Source organism: Anastrepha ludens, chromosome 6 (genome assembly GCF_028408465.1).
Source record: "Anastrepha ludens isolate Willacy chromosome 6, idAnaLude1.1, whole genome shotgun sequence".
Lineage (NCBI taxonomy): Eukaryota > Metazoa > Arthropoda > Insecta > Diptera > Tephritidae > Anastrepha > Anastrepha ludens.
Window position 1 is genome coordinate 79,889,576 of NC_071502.1, and position 20,405 is coordinate 79,909,980.

Sequence of the window (20,405 nt, forward strand, 5' to 3'; positions counted from 1 at the left end):
AGGTATGTATTTTAGGAAGACCTGATCTGTCCAATGCTTCATGGTATTTGTATTACTGGAAAATGTGAGTAGAATGATGTGTTTAAATGGTTTAAAAAATTGCTGTCATATTTCCCTAATTTGAGCGGATGCAGCAACTATAGATTGGCTTTAATAAGACGAGCTGGTAATTATTGCAAAAAAATTTAATCAAAAATAATAGATTTCGCTGAAAACCAGCTAGAATGTCGCGATGCTTCATAGTAAACGTATTTGAAATATGGTACGTTCGCATATAGACATACGTATTTGCAAGTACGTGCGCGTGTGATAGTAGCATTAGTACGAAATCGCTAAATAAATCACTATACCAGTAGTAAAAGGCCTGACTGCAAGCGAATCACAAATGACTTAAAACGCGCGGTCGCATGTAACATCAGACGGACCGAGTCGTGAAATAATACAAAATTTCAAACACTAAGGCACAACAACGTATCGTTGCATCTTCAACAATGTAGAACAACAAATTAGGCAATTAAAAACAAAACAAAAAAAATATTTCAAATAAAATAATAAAGGGTCTTTTAAAAGACGCACCTAGATGTTGTTTTAAAATTATTTTTTGTTCAAAATACGGCTCTTAACAATTATATTTGAAAAACGACATCATTTAAATGTCCTTCAAGTCGGTTTTTGAATGCCTAATTGTTGAACAGTCGAGATATCGAAGTTGAAGGTTGTTCTGCAACACTTTGCGCTACAACAGAATGTCCAGTTTATGGTCTGTCAGAGTGGGTGGCGTTTCAACCGAGGGAGAGCTTTTTAGTCTCCGCACATATCATGGCTGCGAGCTTTGATGATGCTTTAGGTATTTTTGACCCTCTTATCCACGGAAAAAAAATTAAGTTTTTCAGTTTGGTGTTTTCAACAACCTTTGAATTGCAAACTCATTCGGAGGAGTTTTTCCACAAAACAAAAAAAAGCAATTACGAATTTTGCGGTATGCTGTTTCATTGTAAATTTCATGTTTTCATGATAAATTTCAATCATTTTAACGCGTTGTTCTATCGTATAAAATTGTATATCTATATATATATATGTATATATAATTGGCGCGTACACCCTTTTTGGGTGTTTGGTCGAGCTCCTCCTCCTATTTGTGGTGTGCGTCTTTATGTTGTTCCACAAATGGAGGGACCTACAGTTTCAAGCCCACTCCGAACGGCAGTTATTTTTTATGAGGAGCTTTTTCATGGCAGAAATGCACTCGGAAGTTTGCCATTGCCTGCCGAGGGGCGACCACTATTAGAAAACACTTTTTCTTAATTTTTTGATTTTTCGTCGAGTTTCGAACCGACGTTCGCTCTCTGAATTCCGAATGGTAGTCACGCCCCCAACCAACCCATTCGGCCACGGCGCCCTCCGTGAAAAATGTCACCAATGACTTAAAAAAAGGCACCGTTTAAGAATTATTTACTACTGACATCTAAGCGTTGCTTTTGAGAGACCCTTTAGGAAGGGAAGGGAGAATTACAATACCAAATTAATTACATACTAATTACATACATATATACAAACAGAATACCTACGTAGATATGTATATATGTTAGGGACAGGTGTGCATGATGCATTGTGTTGGCCGGTGTCAGATATAAACTATTCAATGCCATTTTAAAACCACAAAAACAATAAATCGCAATCAAAATCTGTTATATTGTGTGCAGGCATATACATTAGGAAGGCAAAAAGAAGAGAAATTTATTTCTTATTTTTTATTTAATGTTAGCCCGTGGCACACCCCAAAGCTTTGAATATTGCCATTGAATTTCTAGAGGAAATATAAATTTTTCGTAAAATTTGCTAGAAAACGTTTACATATCCAAATTTTTTTTATTTTCTTCACACACGATGGAGGGAATAATGAGTTGGCACCTTTTACTTTGCTCTCAGCGAATTTGACAATTTCAGCTGATTTTCGTGACGTCACCCTAGTCGAAGGGGAGATCAGTGTGACCAGATTACTTTACTCTAGCTTCTCTGACTTGCTCTCTGACATGTTTAGCCTTTTCTAATTAAAATGAGATGAATGTTTATAATTATGTAAAATATACACTTTTAAAAAAATTGGTGGGTTTCTTTATTATTATCTGTTTTTGTTTTGTTTTTGTTTTTTACTATGGCTTTAATTCGTATTCAGTAAATTCAAAGGCTTTTGAAGATTTATATCATAAAAAATGTATTTAAATGATAAGATGAGTTGAGAGAAGAAGATCTGATATTCTTGCATAACCTCAAAAGGAGCAAAAAATGAGATTTGTACTTTCAAAAGATCAAATTTTTTAAGAATCAATCAATTTTCAATAGTACTGAAATCTTCTTAGCATAAGCTGAAATTCAAGAGTGGATTTTTGTTAGCTTTTCTGGTTTTAATTATAATTTTTTTTAACTTACCCTGTTGGCAGCTTTAAATTAAAAAAAGAAATAAACACGAAACTCGAAAATTTTCGCATTTTGGGTACAAAAAAGCACCAAATTCATTGCAAAGAACAAAGAGTTGGCAACATTGCACAACTAGACTAATGTGACGCCACGCACTCTCTTAGGGCACAATCTTGTTTTATCATTCTTGCACTTCACAAATGTCAAAAACTTATGAAAAACATCATAAAATAAAAATATTAAAAGAAATATTCTTGTTTTTTTAATTTTACGTGGTCTCTAGGTCGCCATACAAAAAGCTAAAGTTAGAAATAATTATTTTATTTTGTGTTTTAAATAAAGAAAAGCATACCAGTTTTTTGAACATTTGGGAAAGAAAATAAAAAAAAAATCACAAATGTCAAAAAATTATAAAAAAAATCATAAACACCAAAAAAAAAACAAAAAATAAATATTTATATAAAAGGTGGTTAAATTTTAAAGGCCGATGTTGAATTTGAACCACACCTAAACATCAAGCTTTTTTCTGCACTTCATTTGACATTTTTCAATTTGAACCATGGAAAGATATACAATCGAACAACGCGTTAAAGTTATTCAGGCTTATTATGAAAACGGGCGTTCAAATCAAAATGCATATCGCGCACATCTTCAGTGATGAGGCACATTTTCACCTCAGTGGATTCGTCAATAAGCAGAATTGCCGTATTTGGGTGAATGATATTCAACGAGTGATTGCCGAAAAACCAATGCACCCACAAAGAGTGACTGTTTGGTGCGGTTTTTGGGCCGGTGGCATCATTGGGCCGTATTTTTTCCATAATGAGGGCGGTCAGGCAGTTACTGTGCATAGTGTTCGCTATCGTGAGATGATAACGAACTTTTTATGGACCGAATTGGAAGATATGAATGTGGACGATATGTGGTTTCAACAGGACGGTGCCACTTGTCACATAGCTAACGAAACAATGGCTCCTTTGCGCGAAAAATTTGATGGCCGAATAATCTCACGTCGCGGCGATGTCAATTGACCGCCAAGATCATGTGATTTGACACCGTTGGACTTCTTTCTTTGGAGTTATTTGAAAGAAAAGATGTGCGTCGAGAAGCCAGCAACAATTCAAGAGGTAAAGGATGAGATAATTCGGCACATTAACGGCATAGAACCTCAATTATGCCCCAGCGTCATCGAAAATATGGACCATCGGATGGAGGTGTGCCGCCGAGGCCACGGCGGCCATTCGACCGACATTTTATTCCATGCGTAATTTAGCCATACGAATATTATCATAATAAAGAGAAATGATAATAATTTCTTAAAAAAATTGTATTTTATTCAAAATCAATACCGGCCCTTGAAACTTAACCACCCTTTATATATATATAATTGGCGCGTATACCCTTTTTTTGGTGTTTGGTCGAGCTCCTCCTCCTATTTGTGGTGCGAGTCTTGATGTTGCTCCACAAATGGAGGGACCTACAGTTTCAAGCCGACTCCGAATGGGACATATTTTTTATGAGGAGCTTTTTCATGGCAGAAATTCAATCGGAGTTTTGTCATTGCCTGCCGAGGGGCGACCGCTATTAGAAAAGTGTTTTCTTAATTTTGGTGTTTCACCGAGATTCGAACCTACGTTCTCTCTGTGAATTCCGAATGGTAGTCACGCACCAACCCATTCGGCTACGGCGGCCCCCAAAAAGACATATTTGCGTTTTTTTAATTTAAACAAATTTTTTTTTCTACGTGGTTCTCCAGGCTGCCATAAAAAATGGTGACAGTTAAATAAAATTAATTTTTTTTGTTTTTAATAAAAAAAGAGATTTATATTTTTTTTTGAAAATTTGTGCAAGAAAATTAAAATAATCCGATTAAAAAATATCGATCTTTTAACAAATTATGCTAAATTTACGAAAAAGCTATTTTGTTCCTCTAGAAATTCAGCAGTAATTTTCAAAGCGTTGGAAATATTAAAGAAAACTTGTTGCCTCATTTTGTTACACGTAGAACAAATATAGTGGGTAACATCACAAAAAAACTTATTTTATTTTTGCGCCATCCTAATATGTGTACATACATACATACATACTTCCATATATACATTTGATAATTTCGTTGCATTGTGACACCCGACAACCTTGCCAACGTCAAATTCGGAAATATTTCAAGTTGAGCTCACATCAGAAATAATATGTTCACTTATTTGTATGTGTGTGAAGAACGCGAGTGTGGATGTATGTATGTGTTTTATAGGCTATCGCTGGAAACAAAACGAACCGCAGGAGTCGCAGTAATACAATGCATGCGCCATTTTTTTACTTCTTATTACTTGGCACTATTTTTAACTGATTTCTTGGCATGTTGCACGTTCGCTAATTGCTTACCACAATTCTATGCCGTCACATGCGTGCGTGTGTGCGAAAGTGATTATTAAAATGCGATTTATGTCTATTGAGTTGGGCGATGTCTGCTGCATGCAACTGCAGCGTAAACGAGCCAGCAACTGCCTACAACTCGTTGATGACATAATTTTGCTGCAAATTAAATAAGAGCAAATGTGAACTTCACAGATACACTAATTTGCAGCATCACTGCCAGCATTACACATCTGCAACTACTACCCATATCTCCGCTTATTGCATGTGGTTGCATGACAGCGTTTTATTGTTTTATGGCGTGTCAAGCGAATGAGTGAAATGTAAGTAACAAGTTTATTGCTGAAGTCTTTTGTTATTTTTTCGCAGTCTTTTGTCTTTGGATGTGTGCGTGCCACCTTGAAAGGCCTTGTTTGTTTCTACTTAGTTGCATGCTGCCCTCGATCATGCATCACTTATGTGCTACGATTGTGCTAAGTTAAGTAGTTTTATGTGTGAATTTCTATAGCCAAGTTAGCACTGTACTTGTGCTTTCGTAAATTTTTTATTACTCACATACATACATACACATTTAACATAGGGTGAACTGTTAATGTGCTGAAAAACTTTGCCTTGGCAATGTGTCTTTTGTGTATGGGAGCGTACCGTGGCAGCAATTGTTTTGAAAGCAAACAGAAGGTTGAAGTCAAGTCCAAGGTGGGAGGTGTCTCTGTTCTTCAAGAAGAGTTGGTCGATTGCTTTATAGATCGAAAGGTGTTGGAATATAATTCAGTCTTAATGTAATTATTCCAGTGTAGGTAAAATATCAAGTTCTGAAATAACACAATAAAAAATGCTAAGGCATGTAAACTTAATTTTGGGAAGAGGTACTTTTTCTGCAAAAGATTATTTGTTTAGAATATTTAAATTTTAAATTTGCATTGTCTCATAAGCAATAGCTGACAGAAACAGACGAAGCCGGTGAAAATTTTTGTCAAACATAATGACACTCGAATATCGTTTCATTGGCAAGCTAAATTATTCTATGCTGGTAGATTTCTGTTGTTTGATTGTAACTGAAAAGTGAATGTGACACGGTGTTCTCTCGCCACTGCTCTGGGTTGTTGTACTTAACGGCTTGTTGGAGGAGCTGGAGAGGGGAGGCTGCAAAATGATTGCTTACGCGGATGACGTGCCACTTATTGTCAGAGGAAAGTTTTTAGATACTCTGATAGAATTGACGCAGAGTTATCTGAATCTAGTTGCGGGCTCTCGGTAAATCTTCCGAAGACGAAGCTCATCTGATTTACGATTAAATATAAAATACCTAGAGTCTTTCTTACCTCAATAGCGGGCGCTCCGTTGGTGCTCTCTGATAGGGTGAAGTACCTAGGACGTATCCTTGACAGAGTGCTAACATGGAAGCCCACATTGAAGAGAGAATTGGGAAAGCAACAGTCGTCTTGTATGGTTGTAGAGGCGCTATGGGCGAAAGATGGGGCCTCCCGTCTAAAGTTTTTTTTTTTGTTTATTGACAATTGTATGTATAGTTAACCATAAAATATAGTACAATAAGCTTATAGCTATGGCTACTGTGGCCTTAAGCTAACTATACTGGATATGTATATATGTATATGTGTATGTAGAGTGTTAGCTAAATTTTATTTAAGATATTACAATATTTTAAATAGCTTATAAGTTTAATAACGCTCTCTGTAGAGTTGTTTAAGAAATAGATCAGTAGGTTTTGTGTTGTTTAGTGATTTTCTGTGGTTTGTAAAATGTGTACAGTCGTCTAGGACGTGTTTGATGTTTGGAGCTGAGGTATTGCAGTATTTGCAGATATAAAGGTTGTCAAAAAAGTCTTGCGGTATTTCCGCAAGCTTGTCTTTGCAAGCGCGTAGTTCTAGTTGTATTCGTCGCATCGGTTCACGCTAGAGCTTTTTGGAAAGCTGTTTTCACGTGCTAACACGTGTTTGATTAATTGTTGTTTGCTTTTAGTTGTTCGTGAGTTATAGCGTCGCAAACATGGAGCAAAATAAAGAGAAAATACGGCATATTTTACAGTACTACTACGATAAAGGCAAAAATGCATCTCATGCTGCCAATAAAATTTGTGCAGTTTATGGACCCGATACAGTTTCCATTTCCACCGCACAACGATGGTTTCAACGTTTTCGTTCTGGTGCAGAGGTGATCGAAGATGCGCCACGGTCCGGAAGGCCTGTCGTCGAAAATTGCGATAAAATCGCTGAATTGATCGAAAGAGACCGGCATAGTAGCAGCCGTAGCATCGGCCAAGAGCTGGGCATGAGTCATCAAACCGTTATAAACCATTTGAAGAAGCTTGGATTCAAAAAGAAGCTCGATGTATGGGTACCACACGACTTGACGCAAAAAAACTTTTTTGCCCGTATGGATGCATGCGAATCACTTCTGAATCGCAACAAAATCGACCCGTTTTTGAAGCGGATGGTGATTGGCGATGAAAAGTGGGTCACTTACGACAACGTGAAGCGCAAAAGGTCGTGGCCGAAAAGCGGTGAAGCTGCCCAGACGGTGGCCAAGCCTGGATTGACGGCCAGGAAGGTTCTTCTGTGTGTTTGGTGGGATTGGCAGGGAATCATCCACTATGAGCTGCTCCCCTATGGCCAAACGCTCAATTCGGACCTGTACTGCCAACAACTGGACCGCTTGAATGCAGCACCCATGCAGAAGAGGCCATCTTTGATCAACAGAGGCCGAATTGTCTTCCATCAGGACAACGCCAGGCCACACACATCTTTGGTGACGCGCCAGAAGCTCCGGGAGCTCGGATGGGAGGTTCTTTTGTATCCACCGTATAGTCCGGATCTCGCACCAAGTGATTACCACCTATTTCTGTCCATGGCGAACGAGCTTGGTAGTCGGAAGTTGTCCTCAAGAGAGTCCTGTGAAAATTGGCTCTCCGAGTTTTTTGACAATAGGGAAGCGAGCTTCTATAAGAGGGGCATTATGAAGTTGGCATCTCGTTGGGAACTCCTCATCGAACAAAACGGCGCATATTTGACTTAAATCGCATTATTATAACCAATTTTATGAACAAATGAAAAGTCAGTAAAAATACCGCAAGACTTTTTTGACAACCATTATTTACGTCTTTTTTTATTAAATATTCATGTGTTAGTCGTGTGTACCCAGCCGGTATCCCATTCTGGATATGTTTCGGTGGAGTGAGAATCTATTACAATATTATTTTAATTTTTCTGTTTGTCATAAAATTTTTGATGTATTTTATGCATTGCCTTGTCTTTAGATAATTTAAGTTCTCTTTTAAATAGGGCGTTTGCTCTTTTGTAGTTTATTATGTTTTCAGTTGTTATGTGTCTTTTTACTTTATTCGAAAAACGATTTCCATCTTTTTTGAATCTTTCGAGTTCTTTGTTCCAGCAAGGGGTACATTTCTTCGTATTGTAGTTTGTTTGAGCGATTGCTTCATTTGCGCTTTGAAATATGACTTTGTGTAGCGTGGCCGCTTCTTTATTTGTATTATTGCTGTGTGGTTTAGCTTGAAAAAAGCATATTCGCTAGGGTGCTGAATTTTTCCAATTAGCTTTATTAAGGTTAAACCTGGGTCTGATATTTATTGTGGTGTTTGATTGACTGTTAAAGATGGTTGTGATTATTGGGAAGTGGTCGCTGCCGAAAAAGCAGGATTCTACTTGCCAATTACTTTGTAGGGCTATGGAAGGTGAGGCTATGGTTAAATCAACATGTATGGTGTGTTGTAAAGTGGGTTGGTGAGCCATCGTTCAAAAAAATTAGTCTTGATTGACTAACGAATTTAAAGAGCTTATTACCTTTGTTGTTGCTTTTGGGGATCCCCAGTTTGGATGCCAACTATTAAAGTCACTGGTAATTAAAATTGGGGGTTGTAACCTGTCAAATATATCCTGAAGGTTTTTGGTATTGAAGTTTTTGTTTGGTGAAAGGTAGATGGAACTAATGAATGTGGCATCCGTGGACATTGCAGGAAAAACTACCGCTGCCCTCGTCGCAATCTGATTGAGGTGTTCAAACCATAAGCTAGACTTAATATACGGACACTCTAGCATTCTTAAAAACTTTGAGTTCATCATCATGATGCTGAATCATTGAACACCCACGCTAGGTCCGAGTTAAACTTTTTCCATTCATATTTCACCAAGGAAAATAAAAGTTGGAGACAGGGCATGGCAAACATATTTATGGATGGCTCGATGTTGGACGGAAGAGTTGGTGGGGGCGTATTCTGCGAGAAGCTCTCCATTAAGCTCAAATTTAGGCTTCTGGACCATTGTAGTGATTTCCAAGCGGAGGTAGCCGCAATTGAGAAAGCAGTGGGGGGCTGGTTGCTCAGTTCAGTAATTACTGTAAAGGATGTAAATATCTACTCCGACAGCCAAGCGGAAATTAGGGCCATGGGCTCGTTGTTTGTGCGTTAGAAATTAGTCGGGAAATGTCTGGCTTTTCTCTTGATTGCATATAGGCTTATTTGCCTGGTTACACCGGCATAGAGGGAAACGGCTGGGCTGATGGGCTGGTTAGACAGGGAACCCTGTAGACGGTTTTTATCGCAAAATGAGGGGATCGGGATTCCCTTGAGAACCTGTAGTCTGTTACAGGAAAGATGGGCCTCGCGTCAACTCAGCGAGCGCTGGGCTAGTGCGGAAACGTGAAAAGTCGCGATATCCTTCTGGCCAAGGGTAGATCGCTAGGGCTCGAGGAAAGTTCTAAGGCTAACAAAGCTACAGCTCTCTAATTTGGTAGGTGAGGCTTGGGATTGCTTCAAGTCCTTTCTACAGAAGCTGTGTGGAGAATGAGGTTGAATCGGCTCAGCATCTTCCTCCCAGACAACTGGGCTCTCATTTTTGCGAGGGAGCCAAGTCTATAGAATAGGAGAGATGTGAAACGAGTTTAAACCCTATTTCCACAACACCAATCGCTTTCTTTTCTCGATTCAAATGAATGCTAACTGAAACTTGGTGTGTATTCTTCCAAGAGGTGCTGCTAACTAAACATAACCTCGATACGCGCCAGTAGTGCTATCTCTTTGGCTTTGAATGGATCATTCAAACTTACATAAAATTTATACAAAAAAATTGGTAGAAAGACGAGTATGTAGGTAAAAAAATAAATATGCAAAAAAAATGCAAAATAAAAATAAAAAATAATAGAAATGTTTTATATTTTGCTGTGACTGTTATATCTTTGGAAGAGTTTCATTCCAATTCAGGAGTGCTTACCCCGATGTCAAGGTTAGTGATTACCTTTGAATAAAGCCAGATGGATATAGAGCTAGGATTGACCTCGCAAAGGCAAACGAACAATGAATTCTGATTCAGCAACCTCAAAAATATATACACAATTTTGTATTTAACTTTTCCGGTGAATATTCTGTGCTTAACCTTGAACTTGCCTTCAATTTGACTGCGCAAGTACAAATGGATAACGTATTCGGACTCAGCATCACCAAAAATGTACATATATATTATATATTTTTTTTTGCCTACCTTCCCCGGATGTATTACCGTTGATTCGAATTATGTACAATAAAAAAATGTCAAACCGGGTTTGAATGCATTTTATGAATTTTTCATAAGGATACCCTTAATTCAAGGACGTGTTTCGATACAATAAAAAAAGTATACAAATTCGGTGCTAGGCCATATCTTCCAAAATCATTCACGAGCAGTTTAAGAAAACTCCTATTCAAATCGGTCAGTTATTGCCTTTTCTGAGATTTATGAACAGAATTTTTCGAAAAATCCCCATTGTGCGTTGCCTGGAAGATGATTCCGCTTCCACGAAGAAAATTACATTCCTAGTCAGGGTATAATAATACTGCTACAAAAACAATAACAATATGCAGCAACATTTCCTTATGGCATACACTGATTTTTTTCGAATTACGAGGGCAGCGCCCGCCCAAGCTTTCTTTAAAACTTTAATTATGTATGAAAGTGATGAGGTAATAAGCAAAACTGGTTTGGCTCGGTGCACTACTTGATTTGACGACATGAGCAGTGATTGTGTGCAATAAAGCAAAACACCTGTTGTTCGCTAAAATACGCCCACAACTTGGCGCACATATACAAATGTACATACTACATGCTTGTATGTGTACGAATATGGCTGCCATTCACTTGAATATTTGATTGCTTTATACCGCCAGTTTGTTGTGTGTTACTATTATTTGTTCTTTTTTTTCTGTTGGTAGTGAGAAATCAACGCTCTCTGGTTTATTTTATCAATGTATGAACGGTTTTTGGTATTCTATAAGCAACGAAAAAAGTAACATAAAAATCTGCGCAGTAAAGTGAAATGGAGTAGAGTTACACAACATTACGCCGTACGAGCTATGTATGTGCAATTTCTTGCCTATTGCGTAAGTAGCTGGCATGCGAACTCATACCATATACATAAAAAACTTACTTTTCCTAATTTGCAAAAATGCCATCTCTGATGTGACAGACATAGTTGAATGCATGAATTTGTTAACGCTTTACGAAAACTTGATCAGTAGCGATTGTTTAACAAACCAGTCAGCAGCAGACGTGCTCGTTTCCGAATCTTTCTCGATTTAATTTTATATAAATATGTAAATAGAAGGCCTGCAGCTGCATTATTCATCGTTGCTACAAAACTGACAATATCATTGTAACATCATTACTGGCTGCAACAACTTTATTAACTGTCTATGTCTTATTTGTCGCTTTGTGCATTTTTACGACATTTTCATAATCTCTGACGAAATCCCCTAAGCCTTTCTTTTCTTTTCCATCGAAGATAGCAAAGCTTCCCACAGCGATTGGTTTTTTAGTTGAGCAGACGTCCAACTGGCAACGTAAACTTGTTTGACTGCAAATGAAGCAAAGTAACTAAAAGTCCTAACTTTTCGTTGCAATTCTAAGCCACAATCGCTTGCATGCATTTGCAATAACTAAAGCAAAAACAACAACGAAGTAAAATAATTAACGACAAGAAGCCAAATCAAGTTGAACGCCTACATGAAAAGGCGCAAATACGAATTGTAGTGAATAGATGCTGGTGCAAAGGGGTAGCAAGAAAGCCAAACAAATTCTAGAGAACTAAAATAAATGTAAGAAATAATAGTCGCAAATGATTTCTGAGAACACAGCAGAACTTTGCGGATCTAAGAATAATATTTTTGGAAGTTTCTCTACTTAGTTTGATTTATGCAACGAAATTTCTTGGAGAACATTTGAATCAACCGAAATTGGATGGAGTGCTATTTGTATTTCTCACAAGGAAGAAGGAAAAGTTTCGGGTCGGAGGAAGAGTAAAATAACGAAAACTTAGAATTGTATCTGATCGCAGTCTAGGCTTATTGAGACTCATGGCTTAATACCGTCCAAGCGCACTGAACTTTTTTCGATGTGGGATCATCTCCTGCTATTTGTGGAGTTGGTTAGGGTAAAAGTAGAAATAAAATTTTTATGCTTTGAAGAATACTCTTATATCATATATTCTATATACATTAGGCCGGGTCGATTTGTTGGGAGGCAAAAAAATCGCCCATTGCTCTGGGAAAATCATATTCTAGGGATCAAAATAAGAAACTTTGCCGAAGGAACCATACCTCTAAAACGAATTCTGATGTCCCCCAATTTGGGTCGAACTTTTAGTTTAGGCCGCCGTAGCCGAATGGGTTGGTGCGTGACTATCATTCGGTATTCGGTGAAAACCAAAATGAAAGAAAAGTAATAGCGGTCACCCCCCGGCAGGCACTGGTAAACTTCAGAATGTATTTCGGCCATGAGAAAGCTCCTCATAAAATATATCTGCCGTCCGGAGTCGGCTTAAAACTGTAGGCCACTCCATTTGTGGAACAACACCAAGACTCACACCCCAAATAGGAGGAGGAGCTCGAACAAACACCCAAAAAAGGTGTTCGTGCCAATTATATACGAGGGGTGCCTTTTATATTTCGGGATTAGAGAACAAAAACAAATTTTAATTGTCGAAAATCACTTTATTGTTTTTCAAAATATTCTCCATGAAGATCTATACACTTTTGCATGCGTTTGAACCAATTGTCGAAGCACTTTTGCCACTCAGAATGAGGTACCTCCAAAACATGCATTCTGAATGCCGCAACCGATTCTTCAGGTGTCGAAAAACGTTGACCTCTCAGTTTGTTTTTTACGTACGGGAATAAAAAAAAGTCATTCGGTGCCAAGTCAGGACTATACGGCGGATGACCCATTAATTCGATGTTTTTGGTGGTCAAAAATGCAGTTGTTTGAGCCGATGTCTGAGAGCTCGCATTGTCCTGGTGAAGAGTGGATCCGTCTTTGGCAATTGGTTTTCCTAATTTCTTGGAAAACAACTGGCAAACAAATGGTTGTGTACCACTCAGAATTTACTGTTCTGCGTTGTTCTAGTGGTACGGTTGCGACATGTCCAGTTTTTCCGAAAAAACAGGCGACCATTTGCTTGGAAGTGCTTCGTGCGCGAATAACTTTTGTTGGATTTGGCTCATCTTGAAACACCCATACAGTGGACTACTGTTTACTTTCGGGCTCATACGCGTAAATCCATGATTCATCACCTGTAACGATGTCATAGACGTGTTTCGAAGCCCCGCGATCTTATTTTTTGAGCATTTCCTTCGACCAATCGACACGAGCCTTTTTTTGAGCGATTGACAAATTTGGTGGGATCCAACGTGAACAAATTTTTTGACAGTCAAATGTTTATGCAATATTGAATGTATGCTGGTCCCACTAATGCCTAAGATTGTCGCAATCTCACGATAGACACTGACCCTTGATGGAGTTACTGTAAACAACACAAATAGCGCTGGTATTTCAAAACGTTCTGAGTACGTAAAAGCCAAAAAATGTCAAACTTTGCGATACATCTTCAAATCACTAACTTATCCCAACAGCTCGAATGTTTTCACCAATATCTGAATTGCGGTCCGACAAGGTGCTTCACGATTACTCAAAAATGTTCGAGTTTTACGAACCGTCTCTGACAAATTTTCTCCATTTTTATTGAGAATTTAAATAACTTCAATGCGTTGCTTAAGCGTGTATCGTTTCATTTTTATTAATGGCGTAGTTTCTACTTGTCAAATATCAAAAAATGGCAGCTTCAAAAGTGACATCTACCGAAATAGCGGACTATTTAAAATAAAACCTGTTATTGGAAAACCCTTTACATAGCATATTAGCTTTGTAAATCCATTCCGGGTGGCGAAGTAACGACTCAAAAACTAAATTTGTTGGTGGAATATGGCGTTGCCGGAGTGGTTTGCAAGTGCTTGCCACAAGTCAATAAGTTATGAAAGTTATCGGCACTCGACACACTTGTAAAGCGCGGACAACAACATTTGGAAAACAGCGGCTGCAGTAAATATAGAAAGAAATCGGCTACAACTCGGTTGCTTAAATTGATGCACATACCTACATACATGCTTATGTGCATGCCTCAGATGTAGAGACATATTCGTGGGCATATGAAAATAAAGATATGTACATATGTATGTAATCATATGTTTTCTTTTTGAAGTGTTTATGACGTTTATTGAGTTTGTTTGCGCTGCACTTAAATTTCTTAATTTAAATTTAATTCCAATTTCTTGCATTTATTTGTGTTGTTATGCGCTTATTTTTACATTTCCTGTATTAAGCCTTTACAAATTTGTATTGCAATATATAAGTGTATACTTACCATATATGTACTAGGGTGAACGGCGCAGTTTTTGTTTGCCGGTTTCGGTAAATTTTTCATTGCAATATTTGGAAGTCTACCTTTTGCGTATAGCGAATGGACTGTATTTCGTTGAGTTTTCTGTTTTTAATGCTTTTTGAAATCAAATCAATTCACACATATGGCTGTATGTATATGTATATTATATGTGCGACCTACCAGATAATTAATTAGTCACAAGGCCCAATTAGTGTCCGTAACTCCACTTATTTTTTCCCCAACTTGCCACTCGTATATGAAAAGTGAGGCAAGCGATTAGTCAAGACTCTGCTTGAGAAACTTGGGAATATTAGGTTTCAGGCTGGGCTAGACAAAGAAGTAAACAAGAAGGAATTGTTTCCATAATATACGAAACTATTATTTATAAATTATTTAGTTTTGTTGATGATTAAAAATAAAAAAAATTATTATCAAAAAATTTTAACTTATAGATTTTTCTTGTGTATAGAAAAAAGTATTTTGCTTCGTTTGTTTAAGAAAATATGCCCAGTTATATACGTGCATACGTGTTCTGTATATTTTATTCCCGCTTAATATTAAATATATTTTTATTTTTTGTTAGCACCAGTGTTGTCGTCTTTTCCTCGTTGGAAAACTGCTGTTCCTCTTACTTCTGAGGGCCTTCAAAAGCATACTTGTACTTTCCATAATGACATTTATATGCACCCCAATTATCCCTTGAAAATTTGTCTCTGCACACAAATTGTTCCTCTTCAACTGGAGAGCAGGACCGCACGAGTTGATCTTCTTTTCTGTGGCCCAGTGCAATCGTGATTGTTTTTAATATTTGTGAGGGCCTCAATTACTAGAGAAATGATTTTTTTGTTTGGTAATCGGCCGCCGTAGCCGAATGGGGTGGTGCGTGACTACCATTCGGAATTCATTTTACTAATAGCGGCCGCCCCTCAGCAGGCAATGGCAAACCTCCGATTGTATTTCTGCCATGCAAAAGCTCCTCATAAAAATATAATATCTGCCGTTCGGAGTCGGCTAGAAACTGTAGGTCCCTCCATTTGTGGAACAACACCAAGACGCACACCACAAAAATCTAGGAGGAGCGCGGCCAAACACCCGAAAAGGGTGTACGCGCCAATTATAAAGGGTGAGTTTTTAGTTATTATCTTTTTAAATAGTTGGTTTAAACGGCTGACGCACGTTTCCTGTTTTGTTTCAATGTCAAACACCTTCAGTTTGGTCTATAATTTAACCATGAATCGTCTTACAAACGAACAACCCTTGCAAATCATTGAATTGTATTATAAAAATGCGTGTTCTGTTAAGAAAGTTTAAAGTCGAAAAATTGTGTTCAGCGACGAAGCTCATTTTTGTATCAATGGGTACGTAAATAAGCAGAATTGTCGATTTTGGAGTGAAGATCAGCCAGAAGAATTGCAAGAGCTGCCAATTTATCCAGAAAAGGTAACAGTTTGGTGCGGTTTATGGGCTGGAGGTATCATTGGACCGTACTTCTTCAAAGATGCTGCGAATCGTAACGTAACTGTAAAAGGTGAGCGTTACCGTCAAATGATATCCAATTTTTTTTTGTGGTTTCAGCAAGACGATGCCACATGCCACACAACACGCGTAACAATGGACTTGTTGAGAGGCGAGTTCGGTGAACATTTTATTTCACGTTCGGGAGATGTCAATTGGCCACCCAGACCGTGCAATATAACACCTTTAGATTATTTTTTTTTATTTATGTTAAAGCTCATGTCTATTCAGACAAGCCTGCTTCAATTAACGCATTGGAAGATAACGTTAAAGCATTTATATGTGAGATACCGGCCGAAACATTAGACAGAGTATGCCAAAATTGGACTAAGCGGATGGACCATTTGAAGCGCAGTCGCGGTCAACATTTGTATGAAATAATCTTCAAACCCTAAATTATATGGACTGTACTATCGATTTAAATAAAAATGTTATGCATTTTTCTGAATTTTACGTGTGTTTTTTTGAAAAACTTTGCTATAGCTCTTAAAAAATCACCCTTTATATATATATATACCAGGTATATGCCTATGAAGTGAGACTTTCAGCTATTAGTCCATAGATGTCGCTATGAGTATTTTTAAACCTTCCCATATGTCTTGTGTTTTTCGTCTGTCATCTTTCAACAATATTCGATTCATTGTTTGTTACGTTTCATACAACAATGCTTTTTTGTCGCTTTGTAAAAATGTCGAATTTCGTACCTTCAAACTACGATTTGCCGACATCGTGAAACCACTTGCGAAATGCTGCTCTCCCGGTTCAAAAGGAAGTCCTTTTTGCATCGAATCGTTACGGGTGACGAAAAATGGGTGTATTTCTCCAATCCCAAGCGTAAATTATCGTATGGTCCGCCTGGCCACAAGCCAAAAACAACCCCCAAACCAAATCACTTCAGCCACAAGGCACTAATTTTTTCTAATAATCACCACAACAAAAACTTTGTTTGATATTTTTTTGAAAATTGTCGAAACGAAATGTGTTTTATGGCGATCTCAAACAACAGACGAAAACAAAAAAAGTACCTCGAATTTGTCTTTGTTTTGTTCGATAGACGCGAGGTATCTAGAGTTTTATACGCGGCTTTGAAGGGTATATGGTTTTTATGAGACACTTGTCCATCGCACTCGGAGGTTTACTGCTGCCTGCAGTTTTTAGAAGAAGTGATAATTCATATCCAAAGTGAATCTCGAACCCGGTATCCGTAGAGTGGTAGTCACGTTCAAATCCAACCGCCTTCGGCAATTGTGTCAGTCAAGATATGTGGCTGGTCGATGCACTGAAATTATTGCAGCGTTAAGTAGTTCAGTTTCAAATGACCTAAATTACGTTATGCCCCTATTTAGAACCCCTATATGTACATACATTTATAAGTAAACACTAGTGCTTACAAGTGAATGCGGCTGTACAAAAGTTGCATTAACCAACTTTCTTCTGCTCAGCGGCACACCGAACCATTAGACCCCATGCGCAGTGCAGAAGTGGGACATAATTGCTCCAATCAGATTGTGTGCAATGCTCATATAATATATACACCAGTGTTAGAGCAGGTGTTTTACATAATTCAATTTAGCATAAATCTCGTGAATGTGGCCAATCTACAATCTGCGAAAAAATCATGTGCCATGTTTTGCTTTTTATCTCAATTATTATTTATTTTACTCCATTATTATTCTTGTATTGTTCAGTTAACAAAACAGGATATAAATTCCAGTCACTAAATTTGTGTGTGTGTGAATTACGTAAAATAAACACCTGCGTGGGAAAATGCTACAAACTGGATATTGTGTAATTACTTGCTCATTCAACTGTGAGATAGCTGAGTAGTCGTTCGTGAAGGTCACTACGCGACGCAGAGCATTGATAACCGTTATGGATTTAATTGAGGAGTTAAAAAGAGTTGGATATTGAGTTATTTTTGTTTGGATACATTTGCCCCTTTGAGAAAGAAATCCTCATTGACGGGGAAAAGCTAGTACTCCGTTTGAGGGAGTATTAAGTCAGTGGTAATCCGATAACTGTCTTTGCTTGTTGCAAGTCATAAGGAACAAATTGAGTACAGCGAAGGGGGGTAGGTCACTAGGTCTACAATTCGTTACTTCAACTGGGTGAGAATCACAGAGATTAGCGCAAACGAATGAATCTAAACATTTGGTGCGATTAACTTATTGACATTTTACCTTTACTTATTGGGGTAAACACTATGCCTTCGGTCAAAAGTCTTTAAAACCCACGCGGCTACTTTCGCTTATCTTAAGACTTTAGATTCAGATAAAAAGGAATGCAGCGACGTTTACCAGTAAACTAGATGCAATAAGCTCCGACTAGGTTGGGCCACTTTCTGAACTGCCTCCACTTATGACCACTAAATATACCAGTTAACCGCAAAGGCTTGGAAATAAAATCGGCTGAAAGCCGTTTTGTAAGTGCTGTATGTTTATTTAGGTTAGGTTATGTGGTTGACCACAAGAGGGCAAACTTGGGCAATAAATCAAAGAACATATTTTGTGATCCGCAGGTGTAACGCAGAGAGCGAAGATGCCCGGCGAAAAGGAAAAGGGGCAAGGAAAGAGCTGCTCGAATTAATGTCGAGTTTCACTGATAAATACCCAATGCACAGTGTCCAGAATGGTCACCCACAAAATTCGAGAGCTGCGACTTTATTAACCTTAGGGGATCCCTCGAACGCGTGCGCTCCACCTGTGGCCACAAGGATCTCGCTACCTAACATGTTGGCGTTCTTGCCCAGTGCTAGTTGAGTTGCTGCGAAGCTCATTTTTCCAGAAGCAGACCAAAGGTAGTTAAGCGAACGGCGAAACGGTCATTTCGTGGAGAAACCACTTCACGGGTCTCCTGTCTAGCTATTTCTCCAGCAGCTATCTGCAATACACTTGTGACTAAATACCCATTATCATCATCATGACGTAGCGATAACAGCTCGGGCTGAGCTTTAGCTTCGTGCACAATCGGCTTTTAGCGATAGACTTCCAGCTCCTACCTCGTAGTTTTTTCAGATCGGCTATGACTTGGTAAAGCCAGGTTAACCTTCGACGTCCACGGGTCCGGGTCTTCGGGGAGTTTGTGGCTAAAACGGATTTTTGAGGGCGACTGTCTTCCATGCGTTCAGTGTATTCAGTACGTTCCATCGTTGCAGTGTAAACACACTTCGGACCACTTTTCGCTCAAACACTCTGAAGTTTCTTTCGTCTTTGCTTGTCATTGTCTAGCATTCCCAGCCGTATGATAGCACCGGCAGTATTATTGACTAGTAGAGACGGAGTTTACATTCGCGTGTTAACAGTTTAGACTTCAGCAATTTTGTGTGTGCGAAATATGCTTTGTTTTGCTACTAAATACCCATAAGAGCTTAATTTGAAACCATTCGTATGAGGTCGGAAGGAAAGTCAGGCATTCCCCGACCAGTAGCGAGCGCGCCCTCATCGAGCACAGTGCGCTTATTGTTGCTTGACTCTTAGAGCAAATGCAGTTGTTCGCAAAGTGAGCAACCAATCAGCAGTTCCTGTGATTGCGACTACCTCCGCTGGGAACACAATGCCGAATACTCTTGTGGAGCTTCTCGAAGAATACTCCTATATTATGTGTTTATATAAAAAATATTTATTTTATGAATTACGTTAAAAAAAAATTGTTTTTTCGTTAGGTGGCAGATGAGTTCGAGATTGTCATAGAAAGAATTCCTATAGCTAAAGAGGTTATAGCTGGGGTAACCCTTTTATATTTTAAGCAAATGCAGCTTATGGTAGGCAAGTATCTCTGTCATCACTTGCAGACTAGTCATCATATGCGATATCTTACCTAAGTGGAATCTTAGATAGAGTAGTAGTCATAGAAGCTACAAATAATGGTAAATGGTTGGATCAAGTACATATTACGTTTTATACAATGTTGTAAGGAAAATTTAAATTTATTTGTGAATAATATGAATTTCAGCCATCAAGCTATATATGTGGGGATGTATGCTCATTAGAATCTGAAATTGGCGCATAATAGACAGCTGAATTAACTGCCTTAAGACTTCAATGAATTTGGTTCTTTTAGGGTTCCATGTCAAGATTCAGTGCATTCGAATTTTCTTTGAAAACTCCCAGCCATTAACACATACATATGCAAAATAATATTAAAAAAGTATAATACATCACTCCTATGAGTCATCCATATTAAAGCAATCTTTTCGATATGGTCATATTCCACAAAGGTGCTAATTTTAGCGATTGCATTAAATATTTTTTTTAACTTCTTTGGCAGCACCCGATCCAGTGAAAGAAATTCACAGACTGCTTATTTTTTCTATGCTTTAGTTTCAATAATTAATCAATTCTGCGAAATGTTATATTGAGCATATTTCATATACAAATATGTAA

General features: G+C 38.1%; 1 protein-coding gene across 1 annotated transcript in view; it reads left to right on the forward strand.

Moving 5' to 3' along the window:
* Positions 1-20,405, forward strand: part of LOC128867744 (uncharacterized) — a 107,631-nt gene that overhangs the window by 25,592 nt on the left and 61,634 nt on the right. Inside the window, exon 2 of the mRNA XM_054109202.1 lies at positions 3-64. Within this exon, the coding sequence (XP_053965177.1) occupies positions 3-25 (23 nt within the window). The 3' untranslated portion in view covers positions 26-64. The remainder of the gene's footprint in view (positions 1-2; positions 65-20,405) is intronic.